The sequence below is a fragment of the Schistocerca cancellata genome, chromosome 12, assembly GCF_023864275.1.
Source record: "Schistocerca cancellata isolate TAMUIC-IGC-003103 chromosome 12, iqSchCanc2.1, whole genome shotgun sequence".
Lineage (NCBI taxonomy): Eukaryota > Metazoa > Arthropoda > Insecta > Orthoptera > Acrididae > Schistocerca > Schistocerca cancellata.
This window is the reverse complement of record NC_064637.1, coordinates 13,189,821-13,210,324: the sequence shown is the minus strand read 5'-3', so window position 1 is coordinate 13,210,324 and position 20,504 is coordinate 13,189,821. Positions and strand designations below refer to the sequence as shown.

Below are 20,504 nucleotides of genomic sequence, written 5' to 3'. Positions count from 1 at the left end.
TTGATAAGGTAACCTGAATCCACCCAGCTTTCGTTCCCATACAACAAAGTTGGTCGAAAGATTGAACGGTGCACAGATAACTTAGTCTTGGTACTGACTTCCTTCTTGCAGAAGAGAGTAGATCGTAGCTGAGCACTCACTGCATTAGCTTTGCTACACCTCGCTTCCAGTTCTTTCACTATGTTGCCATCCTGTGAGAATATGCATCCTAAGTACTTGAAACCGTCCACCTGTTCTAACTTTGTTCCTCCTATTTGGCACTCAATCCGTTTATATCTCTTTCCCACTGACACTACTTTCGTTTTGGAGATGCTAATCTTCATACCATAGTCCTTACATTTCTGATCTAGCTCTGAAATATTACTTTGCAAACTTTCAATCGAATCTGCCATCACAACTAAGTCGTCCGCATATGCAAGACTGCTTTTTTGTGTTCACATATCTTAATCTCACCCAGCCAGTCTATTGTTTTCAATGTATGATCCATAAATAACATGAACAACAGTGGAGACAGGTTGCAGCCTTGTCTTACCCCTGAAACTACTCTGAACCATGAACTCAATTTACCGTCAACTCTAACTGCTGCCTGACTATCCATGTAAAGACCTTTAATTGCTTGCAAAAGTTTGCCTCCTATTCCATAATCTTGTAGAACAGACAATAACTTCCTCCTAGGAACCCGGTCATATGCCTTTTCTAGATCTATAAAGCATAGATACAATTCCCTGTTCCACTCATAACACTTCTCCATTATTTGCCGTAAGCTAAAGATCTGGTCCTGACAACCTCTAAGAGGCCTAAACCCACACTGATTTTCATGCAATTGGTCCTCAACTAATACTCGCACTTTCCTTTCAACAATACCTGAGAAGATTTTACCCACAACGCTGATTAAAGAGATACCTCTGTAGTTGTTACAATCTTTTCTGTTTCCATGTTTAAAGATTGGTGTGATTACTGCTTTTGTCCAGTCTGATGGAACTGTCCCGACTCCCAGGCCATTTCAATTATCCTGTGTAGCCATTTAAGACCTGACATTCCACTGTATTTGATGAGTTCCGACTTAATTTCATCCACCCCAGCTGCTTTATTGCACTGCAATCTATTGACCATTTTCTCCACTTCCTCAAATGTGATCCTATTTCCATCATCATTCCTATCCCATTGTACCTCAAAATCTGAAACATTACTGATCGTATTTTCACCTACATTGAGCAACTCTTCAAAATATTCCCTCCATCTGACCAAGGAATCCACAGGATTCACCAGCAGTTTTCCTGACCTGTCCAAAATACTTGTCATTTCCTTCTTACCTCCCTTTCGAAGACTGCTAATTACTCTCCAGAATGGTTTTCCAGCAGCTTGACCCAAAGTCTCCAACCTTTTTACAAAGTCTTCCCAAGATTTCTTCTTGGATGCTGCAATTATCTGTTTGGCTTTGTTTCTTTCTTCAACATAACTTTCTCTGTCTACCTGAGTTCTAGTATGTAGCCATTTTTGATACGCCTCCTTTTTCCTTTTACGTGCTGCCTTGACTGTGTCATTCCACCAAGCTGTTTGCTTCATCCTACCTTTACACACTACTGTTCCAAGACATTCTTTAGCCACTTCTAGTACTGTGTCCCTGTACCTTGTCCATTCCTTTTCCAATTACTGTAATTGAGTACATTCAACTAACTGGTACCTTTCTGAATCGCTGTTATGTACTTTTCTATTTTAAAAAATTTTAGAATTCAAATTTACTAGGAGAAACTTTCCACTACAATCTCAAGTCACTATACCACCCTTTCCCTTTGGGTTCCAATCTACGTAACGGTTGATACTATGAAAACATCATCTTCCTCATCCTTGGGTAGGTACGCCCCTTCCATTTATACTAAACTATGGTACAGGTCAATCCCCTTTTTGGTGACCCTGCCCGCTCAGTATAGGTCAGCCTCCTCTGGGTCTGCCTACTTGCCTCTCTACCTCTCCTTTCCTCCTCCTGAGTCCTTCAGCCTACCTGCTTAAATTCCATGCTTGTTCATTGCTTACAGCTCACTTATATAGCCTTAATAATAATAAAAAAAAATAATGGTTCAAATGGCTCTGAGCACTATGGGACTTAACATCTGAGGTCATCAGTCCCCTAGAACTTAGAACTAACTAACCTAAGGACATGACACACATCCATGCCCGAACCAGGATTCGAACCTGCGACCGTACCGGTCGCGCGGTTCCAGACTGTAGTGCCTAGAACCGCTCGGCCACCCTGGCCGGCTATAGCCATAATAACTAAATATGTTTCGTCCATGGTTGTAACTTCATTTCTTCGTGTTATTCAGTCTGCACAATCCTATTATTCATCAGAAACTTATTTGACTCGATACCTCTGACTTAATATCTATTTCTTTTTATCTCCATTCATATTACTTTGTACTACTATAGCTATGAACACAGGTGGATATACACTTCGTCCCCCCTTGTTCCTTTAGATTAAGCTTACTATACCATTTCACCTGAGATGTACAACCGTCATTACTTAGCACATGTGCTTGAGCCCTTCCTGAGCACTACTTCCCCCCTTATCTGTGACGGTTGTTACATGTCCCTGTGTATTACTTGTCTGCGTCTTTGTATTTAATTGTTAGAGTGTGGAAGTGTCATTGTGCGTCCTGATTCTTTGGCCCACTAAGGGTCTTAGTTGAAGATTTATAGAAATCACGGAAAAGAGAAGGACTTCAGCACTAGAAGTATATGAATGTGGACAGAGGGAAAGATAGATTGGTACTCTTAAGAGAAGTAAGAAAGGAAAACTTGTCAATGGCTGAGGGCGTGTTTCCACAAAAACTGAAAATTTCTTAAGTCATTCCCCTGTTGAAAAAGGGTGATAAACTTAAAATAGAAAACTACAGACCTGCCTCACTCCTCCCAACTTTCTCTAAAGTTTTAGAGATACTAATGAAATATAGAGTCACACATTATCTTATATGCACAATCTGATAAACAGTAATCAGCATGGATTTCATGCTGGGAGAAGTACCGAAACAGCTGTACTAGAATACACAAAAGAAATAATCACTAAATTGGAAGAGTTGGGATAAATCTAGATTTGTCAAAAGCCTTTGACACTGTTGACCACAGCATACTTTTGAAAAAGCTTGAAGCTATAGGTATCAGAGGACCGGTAAAAAAGTGGTTTGAGTCTTATATGGAAAAGAGGATGCAGGTGGTTGAAATTACAGCACCAAATATTAATCAAAAAATTAAACTAAGATCAGATCCAAGGGAGGTCACAGTAGGAGTACCTCAAGGAAGTGTATTAGGCCCCTTGCTGTTCCTCACTTACATTAATGATATTCAGGTGTCAGAGAGAAAAGCTAGAATCATGTTATTTGCTGATGATACTAGTTTAATAGTTAGTGATATGAAGCAGTCATTGCACAGTACTGTGGACCATGTCCTACAAGATATACAAAAATGGTTTAGTGCTAACAAGCTAACAGTGAATGCAAAAAAAACTAATTATGTGCAATATGGAAAAATAAGTGAACAGGACGACCTAAATCCCACCATGGAGGGCAAACAACTTGAAAGAGTACAGTGTGCAAAATTCCTGGGTATGCTCATTGATGAGAAGGTTAATTGGAAGGACCATGTGGTGAACTTAGCACTAAAACTAAATTCAGCATGTTTTGTGCTTAGAATAATTTCAAGAGTTTGTAGTAATGACTGTACCAGATTAGTATATTTTGGCTATTTTCAGTCCATTGCATCCTATGGGATGGTATTCTGGGGAAAAACAAATTGTCGTCTAAATGAGATTTTCAAATTGCAAAAACGTGCTATTCGGATAATGACCCACAGCCCACCTCAAACACATTGTAGCCCACTTTTTAAAGCATTGAAAATTTTAACAATTCCATCATTATACATTCTGAAATGTCTGTTGGTGATCAAAAGAAATCAGGACAAAATGAAAACCAATACAGACTTCTATAATTACGATACACAGCAATGTAAAGATCTCCACATACAAGCTGTAACAAGGACCCGAAGCCAGAAACATGTATGTAATCAAGGCATCAAACTTTTTAATGCACTACCAAAACATATCAAAGAGCTGGAAAATGAGGATAAATTTAAAACTGTTCTAAAGAACCACATGCTTGACAAATGCTATTACAGCATAAGTGAAAATCTCTGCGCAACTGTATAAAATATATGTTTAAGTTAATGTGACAAATGAAATTACATCAGTGCATAATAAATTATGTTATAAAAACACTTATTAGTTGTATATTGTATTAAACATAAGATAGATTAGTATGAATTCAGCACAGATACAAATTTTGTAAAGATATATAGTTGTTAAAATGTACCCTGACAAATCCTATATCACAAATGTGATCATTGGGATGATAATAAATAAATAAATAAATAAAGGAATTGGTTGCTAAGATCGAAGAAAGAAAGAAGACAGCCCTAGAGACATAAAACCCTTCCCATCCCCCTTCCCCAGTACCCCCACTTCGCTGGTACTTAAGTGAGAAGCCAGAGGAGTTCTGATGTTCGGCATCTCCTGCAGAACGGACATTCTCACCGTCACCTTTGAAGTCCCCGAAGAAAAGATCTTAGCAACTCCTATGGAATGGCAAATGAAGAAGAACCAGTCACACTTGTTTGCGAGGGTTATATGAAGGGTGTGGTGTGTAGGTCGTGTCTGTGGCTTTGCTACCCACCCCTTTCAAAATTATATATAAACCCTCCCCCAATCACATCACACTTTACAAAAAATATAAAACATTCTATAAAAATAGAAATTATGTACACTATAATCAAATAGTTATTCAGTTAGTCACTTCATTCTATATTTCATACACATGTTCAGTTTATGTCATCTGGGTATCATTCTTCCTAAACAGTACCATCATATTATATCTCCTGTTAGAATGTTACCCTGTTAGTTTTATCCCATGCTTAGAGGTTATTGTTTATTGTGACTCCTTAAATTAGTCATAATCGTGAAGTCATAATTAATCTCTTGTAATACTAATATGATAGGATAGATTAAGGGCTATAAATAGATTACAGGATAGTCGAAGATTTGAAGGAAGTTCAGTGTAGGAAAACTAATGTGGAAGTAACGCCGAACCCAACTCGGGAACCGGCGGACGTCACTCCGCCCGTTGACACAGAACGTCAACATCCCTGGGGGTTTTGTACATATTGTTTTATACCCTTAACATAATACATTCCCTTTTCCTCTCCCGTCACAGGATCTACGAAATATAGGGTTTTTTGGTGTACTATTGCTTGAATACGATAAGGTCCTACGTATTTCAGAAAAGATGTGCGTTTCTTTTTGGGAAACTGTGCCTTTCTCTAGTTTCTTCTGCGTAAGCTTGAATTCTTTCCTCAAAGTTTCTAAGTCTTTCTTGGTGTTATCTAAATCTGAAGTTACTATAGGTGAAGAGATATCAACACTTAGTTTCTCTTCAACCTTTTGTCCTATTAATTCTTCTACTTGTTCTTCTAAGCCATTCAAATTTATAAGCTCTGCAGTCATTAACTTTTCTTTGAAGTTCTGTTCTACGGTTTCCACCCATGATTTGACCCTCGAAATTTGCGCCTGTACTAGAGGGAGCAACTTATCTTGTTTCTGGACATTGGTTTTTAGCGTAGTTAATTCTCATTCGACCACATCAAATGTAACATTACATACATTTTTCAAAGAGTCGTATTTTTCGTTAAATTGTGTTTCCAAATTACTACATTTACAGTCTACATCATATTCTAATTTTTGAAGTAACCCTTTTAGATGAGCTTCATTTCTTTGTTCTAAATCCTTAAATAAAATAATTCTCTGTTCACTCAGGGAATCGGACAATTCTTATTTCCATTCTTGCATCTCATTAAGTTAGATTTGCAAAACACAAAACTCGAGGCTCAAGTTAATATTCTAAGTAGAGTTTAATTCTGCCTTCAGTTCGTCTTGTTTTGTGTTCTGCGATTCAAACTGCGCTTTGATAAACCTCATTAATTCGCCTAACTCTGGCCCCTGTTTTTCAATTCCCATAGCCCCAACAGGCTCTACTGATTGATGTTCTTTTTCCATTGTGTTTTGTCTCGCCTTTGATCTCGCTTATCCCCCCCCTCTCCCCCCCACAAACAATCAAAGGTCAGTTGTAGCTCACCTGGTGTCGGTGGCAAGCACTGTCGGCACTGGTGTAGGGCGGCTTCAGCGTACGGCGGCGGCGGTGATTTGAGACTAACTGCAGTGTTGTGCGATTTTCTTGATTCCCTTAATCTCCCCTTAATCATTTGACCATTTATCAACACAATATTTCTGGATAAGTATCGTGGAATCACTCTTCAGCCTCACTTATCGGTTGCCATGGTAACTCCCAACAGTTTATTTTTATTTTTTTTTTTTAGGTCCTTTCTTTATGGTCACCACGTTCTTGTGGTGGCCCGGTGTAATGTTAAGCTTTCTCTATACAGCTTACGGTAAGCATTTTCGTGGACTTACTTGTTGAAGAAGGCTGGTTCTGCTTCCTTGCAGCGCCAATGTCTTCTGCTAGCACGGGATGCTTCTCCAAAGATTTCACTGCTAGGAAGGGGAAATTTTCACTCTCTCGCTCTCTCTCTTCTTATTTAAAAAATACGCTACTCTTCGAATATCATTCAACGCACCAGAACATATTTATTTCCACTTTGTACAAAAAAAACAACAACTAAACTTTATGACGTAAGCCCATACATTATCGAGAACCCAGAATCAGTTAATTACACATTTTTCAACACAATTAATACATAAGCTTTTATCGTGGCTGACTATCCACGTCCAGTCCACGTACTCTCAACAGCAGTTCAACGTCTAATAAACAGTCACTATTTCGAGTCTCTCCATTTGTTTTTCAACAATGAAATGCTACATTACTCTTTGCAGGCGGCCCCGGTGCTTTCAGCCCATATTTGCTTGTTCTTGGCAGGTCGCACTGAACACTTGCCAGCGCTGACGAATTATCTCCCTTCCAGTTTCGCCTGCACAAACAATAAATGGGTGCAGTATCCCGTGCTCATCCTTACACCCTGCTTTAAAATAACGTGTGTTCGAAACAGCTGGAACACAAGTGTCTCAAGACTTTCGTAAAATTCTGGGGGCACTACAATACCACATAGCCAAACATCCCCAAAAGTTAATTACAAAACACTGTACAGTAGAGAACAACAGAACAGTGATAAACACAGGAAAGCTAATAGAAGAAACATCCCCACAACCAGAAACTTGCAGCACTAAGACATATGTTACATGAATTAAACAGAATCCCACTCAACATGAGAAACCATGAAAAAGAAATGAGTACAATCATACAAATAGCTAGTAATAATGGGTACGACACACGTGTAGTACACAGGCTCAATCAAAAAATAAAAACATAAATACAAAACAAACACAACGTTTACAGAATACAAGAGAACTTACAAGCTGCAAACTTACAAACACACTCAACAAACACACACAATGATAACACTGCACAGAAAAGAACCAGATGCTACACCATGACTTACACACACAAATTAACACACAGAGTTGCAAACATCCTAAAGAGACAGGGCTTCCAAATAGCATAGAAGACTGGGCAAACCCTCCAATCACACCTAAGCCAACCAGCTAGCAAGAGGGGCAAATTCCAGCAATCAGGAATATATAAACTTGAATGTCAAAGTTGTGATGCAGTATACATAGGTACGTAGGCATGACATGCAGGAATTTTAAAACACGTTACAAAGAACATATCAGGTATTGGTAGTACGAAACAAACCATTCCATATTTGCAGAGCATTTAAAACACCACAACCACCATTCTACAAACATGGAACAGGAAATGAAAATAATAAGAATAAGCAATGATGACAAACGTCTTATACAAACGCAAGAAAACTTCCACATTCAGAAAGCCATAGCTGAAAACAAACATGAACAACACACATCGGCACAGGCTCCCTGCTACACTTCATAAAAGAAATGATAATATATATGTATTATCTCGGCCCCTTCGCCTTCTGGACATACACACACACACACACACACTCACACACACACACACACACACACACACACACACAAACAGCTCTAAAAAAAAAATAATAAATAAAAAAAAATAAAATAAAACCAACCATGCAAGTAGCATGTATAAGAGGAGGAACGACACCAAAACTGGAATAGTAGCGTAATATGTAGAAAATTGTCCATGCAGCCTGTAACTACAGTTCAAAATATTACTACATAATAGCAAAAACCAACCACCAGAACTGTTTATAACCTATAGGTACATTGACCAAAATGGAATCTAAATAGCAAAAATATGTACATATTTCGGGCCACTGAAGATGCCTTGCAGAGAATAAAGGCGAAACACACATGGCACGAAGGTTGTGTTTCATTCAGTTGTAGTCAGACGGTCCATAAAGTTAAAATTATCAATATACCGTAATGCCACTACTCATTTGCTAAGCCAAAACATAACTAATTTTGTTTTAAATAGATCTTCCAGCTAAGCAGGCACAGTTCCACACTGTGCTCATAATAAACATACTTTTGTCTGCCTCAATCTGAAACTTTTCATCTACTGTTCAGAGGTCATACACCTGGGTTGTGAGACCATCCCTACTTGCAGTGCAGATATTCACAATTTACAAAACCTAGGGAATGCGATGCACACTGTGAGACATCCTACAGCAACCAGGTTTTAAACTTCTGGAATGAAACATGGATAAGGAAAAATAAACACAACAAATCATTAACTGGAGTCTAACTTTTAATAAAATAATTCGGTATATACAATGCCCAAAATAAGGTACATATCAAAATTTATGACCTTGCACTGCAACATTAGCTACCATACAAAGTAGATAGAACTGAGGAGGACAAATTATTTGTGCACACTGCATTTTCATTCCAGTTCAAATTAATAAATATATATATATTTACATCCTATAAAATTTAGCAGAATGGAACTTTGTCATATTCTGTCCCCTGCTACTGCCCAAGACAGTCTCTCTTTCTTTTCCTCTGTAACTCAATTTGAGTCACAAATTACATTATGTATACATTAAGTCTCTAAATACGAAGTAACCTAGATACCACAACATGTTAATATCCCTTTTCTGGTTCCTTAATTACCATTGAGAGGTGGTCATTTACAACTACAACCAAATTAATACATAGAACTAAACATACCATACACAATATATAAGAATAACCAAATAATTTCAGTATTGTATTTTCAGTAATAGGTATCAATTACATCTTATCACCTATGCAGACACATGTGTAATAAAATATCACGTTCTATACTAATATTTGAGAGAGAGAGAGAGAGAGAGAGAGAGAGGGGGGGGGGGGGGGGAGGGAGGAGGCAGGGAAGAAGGTGATAAGGAGAGAACATGTAAAAAACCAAACACCTCTTAAAAATAATGGACATATGTTTACGCTCTCGCTCTCTCTCTCTCTCTCTCTCTCTCTCTCGTATAGATCTCTCTTTCTCCATCCAAAATGTAACAAGTTATTATTATATTTCTTGTCTGCATAGCTATGGATACAAAACACAGTGCAAACAATATTTCAGGAACTATGCATTAACAAAACTAAAACCATCTATAATGCAAGAGCTATGATCAGAAAACTAATGTTATCTTTCTTTAAGTCACATTTTTCACAGATACCTAAAGCAGAAACCCTGAGCTTGCTGCAGCACAAACAGCAAACCAAGTAGTGGAAAATTGAAGTATCAGTATCACCCAAATAACACCAACAGAGAACAGAACTACAAATAGTTCATCATCTTGCTTAAGATATTAATTTGCTAATTTACTTACTCCTAAGTAGTACTGGAGATACAAAAATTTTCCTTTAATAAGTGGAAAAAGAAAACCCTCTTGTAATAATAATACAAATACTTTCTTCTTCTGATATACACTACATGAAATGGAAGAATTGAGCCCACATTTTAGAAATATTTATCAGCATGGTGATTACATTTATGAACAAGTCTCCTGTGAAAGAATTTACACAAAAAATCTCAGTCAGTCAGTCTTTTATTCAATACCACATCTTACTATCATTGAAGTATTTCTCCCTCCCAGTCATTAAATGAAGAGTGTATACAAGATGACTAGCTTTATAAAGGAAAAATCACATCTGGAAGATAGCAACTGCAATGAAAGGTGTAATGGCAGTGGTGGTACAACCAACACATGAAGAGGATTGGGGGGGGGGGGGGGGGGGGGGGGGGGGAGAAGAGCCACAATAAAGTAAAAAAGGCAGAGAGAAACACCACATAACACACGCTCCAAGTTTTCTGCAGACTTGTTATCTCCACATGCATCTGCAGGAAAGGTACAATTAGCACAACCCTGCCCAAATGTGTAAACTTACACTTTCTCAACATTTATACATTCTGTGTCTTAGTATACAGCTATAAAATTGAATAATGGTTTAACTTACTGTGTGCTGCAATCAACATCTCATGAAGACAAAAATGGGATCTGAATATGGCACTAATTAAATAACTGAGATACACGTGCTTAAAAAAAAAAAAAAAAAAAAAAAAAAATGGGAGACTGCCCCCTATGCAGTCAGAGAACAGAAAAATGTTTAATAGTTCCCTAATTTCACCCAGTGCCTTTTTACTCCTTGTGGCTGTTTCACACATTCCAAATGTCAGACGAAGTTTACTCAGTTATTTGTTCACAGAATGAAAATTATATAACGGCAGATATTGTCATTGAGCTTTAAAAACTGACCCAATTTTGTTATATATTATTGAAAGTATTATCAAAGGACATACATGAACAGCATGAACACAGACTGGAAAGTAAGTTTACATGGTCAAACATTGACAATGTCCGGAAACTGGGCTTTTTAAGGGACAATATGGCTTAATACAATTTATATACTTACTCTATTATACATGTGGCTAAGCTAAAATGTAGCAAGGAAAGTGCCTACGACATAACAAAAAAATAGCTGAACAAACGAATTTTTTAAAAGAAACACTTGTCCTCAAGCATTTGAAACATAGAATCACCTCCTAAATGAGGTACTTGAAATAACATAAAATAATAGGGGATGAGGAGGGAGGTGGGGGGAGGGGGGGATGGGAGTGTGTCGGTGAGGGATGAAGACATTATACATTAAAATGGGTGATTACTGGCATCATAGTACTCCTGCTACATATGATGGAATGATGTCATGATCCGGCCACAACCTCTGCTTTGCTTACATACAGACCCTTCATAAACCAGCTCTACAGTGGGTACTGCAGAGAACTGTATTTCTTGTAGCAAGCTGTTAGTTTCTTATTGCAATGCTCTCTAAATGTATCTGCTATACTATGACCTAATGTTTTGCTGGAAGCAGCCAGTCAACTGTGCCATTTTTCCATGAGTTTATCTTCTTCACATGTCTAGTAATGGTCTTTCTAATAATACAAATGTTCAATTTTTCAAAATAAAAAATAACAATGTACTAAGTGCTTCGTATATTCTTGAGATTTCACAAAGACAGAAACTAGCCTCGGGCAAGCTGCTCTGTCTACACAGCTCACGGCTGAGTTGTATGCCAGTGCTTAACTGCAGCATAAACTACTTATTGCTTAGAAATAAGGCACAGAACAAATCTTCGAATATTCTAAACTTCAATCATACAATATGTAACATGAGCTAGTTCACAATTAACCATCAATGAACCATGTAAACAATAAAGTATTTGCTGCCTACAAGGAAATATGTTTATTTTTAAAATCTCTTAGACACACAGTTTTAATAGGCAAGCCTTTTTTTATTGCTTTTAATACCCCTACTTTGCAAACATATTTGTAAATCTGCCATAAAAAAATACAAACACACAACTGACTCTGAGACGGCTTTTGTTACAGAAAAAGCACAGAAGGGGAAATCACCACTCATCCTCCAAAAAAGTAAAATGTTTTCTATTTGGAATTATTTAGAAACTTCTATCATGCTCACAGAATCAATATGCCATCACACTATTCTTGGACAGGCAGGATGCTATTTTTATTTCAAGAATAGTCATAAACAATACTCGAAATACGCTACACAAAGCTAACCACTGAAAGAAAAGAAAAAGCAGAAGGAAAGGGAAAAGGTCAGAAAGAAGCAATAAACTGGCATCAGCAATCACATTTGGACAAACATTCAAAGTGATATTACACAGTTATTTTACTTATGACCCGCTAAAAATCATCTACAAATGTTCTATACTGATGCAAGTATTACTATTAACTGTTAGCTCTTACTTTTATCACATAATGCGTACATTGCAGCATCAACATTCCAGACAGAGGAATGAATTGTGCAAGGACAAAAATTATGCATAGTGACACTCATTTCCTAAACACTATTTTACGACTGCTTGCTTACGAGGGGGGAGGGGGAATACATCACTTATACTACTGCTAAACATAAGTTGTTCAAATTCCACAATATGTTTTGATATTAGGACACACATCAACTTGCCCAGAAACTGATTTCTATCACAGGAGCAAGCACGTATGTATGTAATTAGCATGCATGCATGCATGCACTAGATACCATATACAATTGAAGCAATTTGTCTTCCCCTGTTGGTTATTTAAACTACAAGTTATTGAGATGAATGTATTTATTTACTTTACATTAGATTTTATATATTCCCTTATTCAATACTCGCAGTGGATACAACTTTAGTCTGAAGAGTCCCTTCTCACGATTTTCTAAAGCCAAAAGTAAAATTCCATTAAAGTCAAAACCGTTATTCATTTTTATGTATCACACACTACACACTCAGTAAGGATACGCTGCTTTCCAAAATTTGTTTGGCAGGGAGCAATTTTAATTCTGCAGGTTTGGTTCTTCTGTCATTTCTAAAACCTGGCACGTCTTCTGTTTTCTCCCTGTTCTCCTCTTGGCTCTTACAAATTCCTAAGAACTGCAACCTCTTCCCCACCTCATTTCATTCGAACTGATTGCTACTCAGGGGGAGGGCACTTTCCATACTTTTTAACCTACCACTTCTGTGATGACCCAACGACCTCTCCCGACGACACCGCACCTAAAATAGTTGACTTGTCAATCGCCACCTTCAATCTATCCCACTCCCAGCACATGAAGATGAGACTGCTCAGGATTTTCTATTTCTAAGTATTTGAGTTGACACAACCGAGATGAGTATAATCAAATTTAACAGTCCTTGTTCATGCTTAATCACTACAGCTTGTGCTTTTATTTCCTTTGAGTATAAGGAATAGTATGTGACTATGTGACTAGAGACGTAAATTTCACTTGTTTTTTGCAGCATTTTGTTCTGTTTTTAAAAAGTACAGATATTTCAGGGTTTCCATAAGAAGGCACTTTGTGTAGTTTTTCTTAATTAACAAACCTGACATATTATCGCTACAAGACAAAATGTGTGTGAATCAGATATTTATGTTTTCACCAAATGAGAGGAGAAAGTTTCAGATAGAGAACAAAGTTAAAGACAATTTTAAAATCTCAAGAATCATCTCCCAAAAATTCAGTTACTGTAGTATGACAGACACACACACGCATCGCATCACATCACATCACATCACATCACATCACAGTTCCTAAACTGCAAAGTGCTGTCAATATCTACAGAAACCTTGCTTCAAAAACTACTTGTTCCTAAAAATGTGTTAAACTCCATACATACATATCAATAAACTGTGTTAATAGCTATGCGGAAGAACCCTACTGGCATTTACATATGAGACTTTGGATTCCCAGTACGATAACTTGACTCAAGTCAACTGCGAATTATCCATTACCCATCAGTCACCATATCAAGATGAACTATATCAACACCTGAAACACATCTTTATGAACAAATAAGATCTTTGAAATATATTTTTTCATTGTGACCACAAATTAGCACGGTGAAAGTTGAATGCTCTCCCTTTTTTACATCATTCGACAAATGTGTACTTACTATACGATAAGGATCACCCTGGAAAAATTCTGCACCTAATACTGAATCAACAATCCATCAATCCCAGCTTAGCAACAGTAGTGTGCTGAGAAACACTACAATAATATCGTCATAAAAATACACAAATAACAGAAAATAAAGGTAAGAGATAAAGTAAAAGTATCTGAGCTGTGGTTTACAGCACTGCTTACAAAATGTGTTCACAATTGCATAAAATTGACATAACAAGGGTCCTCAGCAGAACAAGTAAATCGAGTACGGCAGACGAGCTGCGCCGACGAGTGTCCCACCCGGCGAGACCGCGGCAGGACCGAGCGGCGCTAGGACGGGATGTCACCGACCAGCATTCCGTTGGGCTGCCGCTCCTCCACCAGCAGTTTCCGCAGCTGACCCGGCTCGACAACCCCGCGCTCCGTCACTATCGCAGTTACGAGCTCCGCAGGGGTCACATCGAATGCCGGATTCCAGCAAGCTATACCTGCCGACAGAAAACGGGAGGGAAGGTGAGCCTCGTGCATCCGGTGAGGTACAGAAAATAAATACAGGTTGTTTATAAATGAATATTGGCGTTTTAACGCTTTATAATATTTATTACATTAAACTTACACTTATAAATTATGTGTCAAATGAAAGAGCAACTCAAATAGTTTTACCTGCTTATTCAGGCTGTTTTAGTTTTATTTCTAAGACCGTGCCCTCTTAGACAAATTATAGATTCAGGTATATCTTCTGAAGAAGGCTCAATTACGTGGGCTGAAACCTAGGCAAAGGTCGGTTTCGTTAGCACAATTGAGGCTGAAAGTTTCTTATATATTATAAATGTTCAATGTGTGCACCATATGTCACACGAAACACGTCAAGCCTACAGCCGAGTTCTTCCTAAATGTTGATAAGTGCATCTTCAGTGATTGTAGCAACAGCTGCTGCAATCCGGTTTCTTAATTCAGGGAGGTCTGGGGTAGCAGAGGCACGTACACACGATCCTCGACGAAGCCCCAAAGGAAAAAATCGCACGGCGTTAGGTCGGGTGAACGTGGAGGTCACGCAAAGCGAGCCCTGTCATTGGGCCCCTTGTGGTCTATCCAGCACTCGGCTACCCTCGATGTGTGCTGTGTGACAAATGGTGCTCACATTGAACATTTATAAGGTCCTTGGTAAAACTGTTTGAGTTGCTCTTTCATTTGATATATCATTTATACATGTAAGTTTAATAAATATTATAAAGCGTTAAAATCCCAATATTCATTTATAAACACCCTGTACAAAGCAACTGTCAGCTTCTCGAGGGTGAAAGTTTATAGTGCAAACAGTGTGTGACACCTCGGTCATTTGCGGCCGTGTCGTGTCTTCTGTGAGATGAATAAAGACGAACTGCACTTATCTGCCCCTATGGGACTGGAAGCACGATTGGAATGCAAAATAGCTCTTTTATTGACCCACATCATCACACTACAGTGCAGTTCTACTTATTTTCAGCTGAAAATACTGTCAGACATATTGTTTCACGCTACAAAAATTACACGAAGGTGTAATGTACAGCACAACTTGAGGTGTAAAATATGTCTGTATTGTATGGTAAGATATTGTTACTGTGAGTGAAAGTTTGGCACCTGTATATACTTTATCATAATACTGCAGTGACACAAATGATTTGCACTCAACTGTTTAAAACACGATAAATTGCTCGCTTAAAAATGTTCTGCTCTTCAGCAGAACAAAAAAAGTCTTTTATGTTCTTTTGCCGTGATGATGCGCCATTTTATAATCCACAAAATGCCTACTAGAGTAGGCGTTAAGCTTTGTTTGATGTATTGAAGGGCTATATAAAATGCATTTTTAGCATCAAACAACAAACAGGTAGGAATACCAACAATGTAGGGAAAGGCGAATCCTTACTTACCATAAAGAATACATATTAAGTTGCAGACAGGCACAATTAAAAGACACTTACTGAAAGCTTTCAGCCACAGCCTTCATCAGCAAAAGAGAAACACACACCACTCACACACACACATCAAGCACACACGACTGCCAACTCCAGGCTGGAATGCATTTGATACCGTTTCACCAACTCTCAACAGAGCTGTCACCTTTCAACCTAATCTAGGCCCCAGGCTATGCTACAGATCAGTTTGTGGCTACCTCTAAGATTTTGTCTTCACATCCATTGACACAGCCAAATTTGTCACCTTCCAACCCACCTTACAATTCCCTACACCAGATATTAATCTGTCACAACGGCCTACATTCAGAAAACTAAGAGAGGCCCAAAAGAAATAGTGTCAATGTTCTCACCGACCAGGCCGAGAATCAAACACAGAGCCCACTGATTGAGGATTGGACTATTTACATTACGTACAGAGGCATTTACGACTCAATTCTTCGCACAGTCTATATGTGGATAGGATAGGAAAAATCCCCAACAACTGCTACAATGGAAAGAGCCCTCTGCCACTTCACAGTGGTTTGCAGAGAATGGATGAAGAACACAGGCCACATCATTATAGTATGGGACAAAGGAAACATCTAGTGTCAATAGGTTCAGTAGACCAAAATGTTTTATCAAATTGTAAAAGTCGCGAAAGACTTATAACATCTTCAATTATCGCCAGTTAAAGAAGTGGTGCCAATTCTTTCAGTACATAACAAACAACAAATTCTTCTAATATTTACCTACTGTCTCAGTCCCTGTCTAGCTCATATATGGTGCTGTGGCAACCACTATCTTACTTCCTTTTACAAAACTGAAGAAAGTGAGAATTTAAGTATGTCAAATTCAATGTGTGTAAAATACTTTAGCACGTCACAAGAGTATGACACATTTACATACTCTCTTCATCATAAGAATAAACCTGATGTAAACAAATACATACATTACTGGTCAGAAGCCATAGCACATGTATACTGGTGGTGGTACGTTCTTGGAAGTAGGTCCTATTATATATTAGATATCTTCTTATAAGTTATGTCAAATGGAACTTTAAGATATTTAATGTATTAACAGTCATCAACATTTTTCTTAATCATGCTTTAGCTATGTAGTTTTCATTTCAAAAATCATGTATAGTCACAGTCTCTGTACTGTTGTGCTCTGATTGTTGCGCTGATAATACACAGTATGAAAATGGCTGAGCCTGCTTCCTGCCCCAAAGTGAAACAAGTGTGTAACATGGTTAAAAAGTGCTGAGAAATAGGTTGTTCTTAATGTTTTTCATAAATTAACAGAAAAAGTCAGATTTGAAGTTTTCTGAGGAATTGTGTTTGATACAGTTGAAGAGCAAATACACATTGGATGTATAATGGAATCGATAGCATAGTAAACTGATAATCTGGATCGACGGTTCAAGTCGTGCCTTGGTCTTTTTTTTTTTTTTTTTTTTTTTTCAATTTTAAATACTCACATCTCGTAATTGTAAAATTCATCATCATTTTTTATGAATAATGCATGTCTTTTTGTTTCTAATTACATATTGCATATGAAATTTATGTTCTCATTTGAAACATAAACTATTACTTAACGATATTTTATGAAAGAGTCTTAATAAAGGTTGCTTAAATTAAGAAAACAATATAATTTTAGAACAAATATGAAAAACCAGAGATTCTTTATACCACAGACCTAGTCCCTCCTGAACCAGAATGACAAGTGTCATAAGAACATGAGAAACAGCATCGAGCACCCCATACAAATGCTACACGTCTATATTTGCCACTGTACCATTACAATACGAAACCAAATGAACTGATATGGAGCAAGTTAAGGACGCCACGAGAAGTAACACGACTGTAAAGCTGCCCGACGTACTGAAGCTAATTCATGCAGCTGTTTCACGCATCACTGCCAAACGCTGGCGGGCTATAGAACGGAACCTCATGAAAGAAGAGGAGAAAATGTGTCACCTGGGTGGCTTTGTCGATTCTGTTGCTGATCGACTAGTTATCAACATAGCACATGACAGTTCCAGAACTGAAATGTTCAGTTAAGGAAGGAGCTAAGAGATTATCGGACAACTGGCTGTAATTAACACTTTCAGTGGCTTCGGTATTCAACAATATCATGAAATCCCTGCAGTATGCTTTTGCATCACTCATAGCTGCCAAGAAAAATTACCTTGGGTTTAAGCTAGAAATTTTCGTAATTCTTGTTTGTAATTAGAATACTACGTTAGGTGAGAACGAGGGAATTTTATACTTTACGTCTGGTCATCTAAGAAGCCTGCGGTAGTGCTGGAATTTTGCCAAATACTATTTCATTCTCTTTAAACATTAAATTATACTCCAAGCTATATTGTTTATTTACTCTTTTCTTCTTACATCTGAAATGCAACTGCTGAAATCATTGCAGGTTAGTTGACCAGCTGGCTGGCCTGTGCTGTCCACGTTTAATGTGCCGGTAAAGCAGTTGTCCCACATTATCGCTCAGTCTATGTGCACGTAACACAGCACAAAAAAATATCCTTACGATTAGTTGGCTGTACTCACTCCGCAGAAACGAAATCCAATGAGAGACGAAATCTAATGAGATTCGAGCAAACGCAAAAGAATACAGGGTGTAATGTTTTCATTGGGTTTATTCTATGATGAACAGAATATAGAAGATGCGTATATTATTCTGTTTCCAGACTGTTTGTAGGACTTGAATCTGGCTGTAAAAACAACTTTCCTTTTGCCCTTTATTTAGTGTACAGAGTCATGGAACCGACAGAAGAACTAGTTCCACTGTTGTTTCAGTTCCAACCTCAACTGGGAGGCAGTCCTCCAACTGGTTGGTTGGTCTCATTCTTAAGATGGACGAAGACAACATGAGCGACCTTCATGTTGGCTGCAGCTTGAGGTTTTCATATAATTGGCCTCTGCAACTGAAGATAATCTACACAGAAAATTCTATTCCAGAACTTATTTCACATGTGGCAGTACTATTCCCTTCCTCAGTAAATTATTATCAAACACAGTGCACACAAGCAACAACAAACCTGAGATGCCACAGTACAATATTACATAATATGCCACCACAGCAGGTGGTATGCATCTACTTCTGTTATGAACGGTACAGAAAGATTTTTAATAAAACTAGGTGAGATATTGTGGCAGCAATCAGTGACTTAATTTATTTAAAGCCCAGAATTTCTGTCACGGATTAGCACTGCCATTTGCGTAAGCATCTGTGATGCTCAGTTAACAGCTAGAAGTTGTGTAAGAACTATGCAGATGACAAGGAAGATCAACATATCTACATTAAAAGCAAAACGTGTTTGGAAATAATTAATGTGGTTGAAAACACTATGCAAGAACATACAGCACCCTCTGTGGGTGGCAGTTAGGTCATACTGTGCCATTAAATCGGTACCAGTTTGGCCTCCATGCAGTGCTAATACAAGTGTTGAGAGCATCTGAGTGAGATGCGCCGTCATCAAATGTTGTACAAAGCTCGGCAAAACCACTACTGTGATGTAATAAATGTCAGAAGGGACTTACTATAGAACAGTCACTATCCAGAGCACAAGTGCTCAGATGATACAAGTCCTTTTTAGCAAGTGGTAGAAACCAAAGCTCGTGTGGGAAGACGTTCCACCTTGAGGACAGGTGACAATATGGAAAGAGTTAAGTGTCACATGAGGTCAGATTGTTGAATGACAACAACAGTTATTAGCAGCAGCAAAGGATGTAGTGAAACTGTTTCACTCCATGTTTATGGCGTAGGTGCTCCTTTGCAACTGGTTCGTGGGTGTCATCTCAGCATACTGCACAATAATTGCTTGTCATTGCAGATGGACTGTCCATGTCTGACCAGACTGTCTGAGGGGCAGGGAGCAGAGGGCACGGACCCAGATGATCACTCCTGGTCGCTGGGCCATACGGTGGGTGACAGTCTCACTGCCGACGGGGGCATCACCTGATACACCTTTTCTGGTCATTGTGTCATTCAAAGTGAGACCCATCACTGAAGACAATTCTACTCCAGTCAACGAGTTTCCAACGTGAACACAAGTGACAGCATATTGGACTGCATATGTGCCAATCCAAACAGGTAACCTACATAAATTAGTATGTTATAAGCCCTAAATTAGTATGTTAGGAGCCCTCAATGATCATATACGGGGCACTCGATGACTGAAGTATAATTGTCTTCGGTGATGAAGCTTGCTTCAAACTGAGTCCCACTGACCAGTGAAGACCTGTCTAGGGATGACCAAAAGAGCAGTGGAATACCACCTGCCGAACACCCTGACAACCAGAAGCGACAGTCCGGGCCCCTTCGGTCATCATCCACGGCACCCTAATGGCATGGCATTACATCGACAACATTCTACACCCAATTTTGTTGCCCTTCATGGCAAGCCATTCTGAGCTTACATTTCAGCAAGATAATGCCTCCCTATATGTTGTGAGAATTTCTACTGCTTGTCTTCGCACTTGCCAAATCCTATCTCGGTCAGCACGGGCCCATCTCTCTTCCCAATTTAGAATGTTTGAATCGTTAATGGCAGGGTCCTCCAACTATCTCACT

The 20,504-nt window shown here is 38.4% G+C and overlaps 1 protein-coding gene across 2 annotated transcripts in view; it reads right to left on the bottom strand.

Annotated features, from left to right (window-relative positions):
- Positions 1-8,786: 8,786 nt before the first annotated feature.
- LOC126109902 (methylthioribose-1-phosphate isomerase) overlaps positions 8,787-20,504 on the bottom strand; it is a 69,334-nt gene continuing 57,616 nt past the window's right edge. For both annotated transcript variants that reach the window (XM_049914993.1, XM_049914992.1), the window contains exon 6: positions 8,787-14,474. In XM_049914993.1, the coding sequence (XP_049770950.1) occupies positions 14,317-14,474 (158 nt within the window). In that variant the 3' untranslated portion in view covers positions 8,787-14,316. The remainder of the gene's footprint in view (positions 14,475-20,504) is intronic.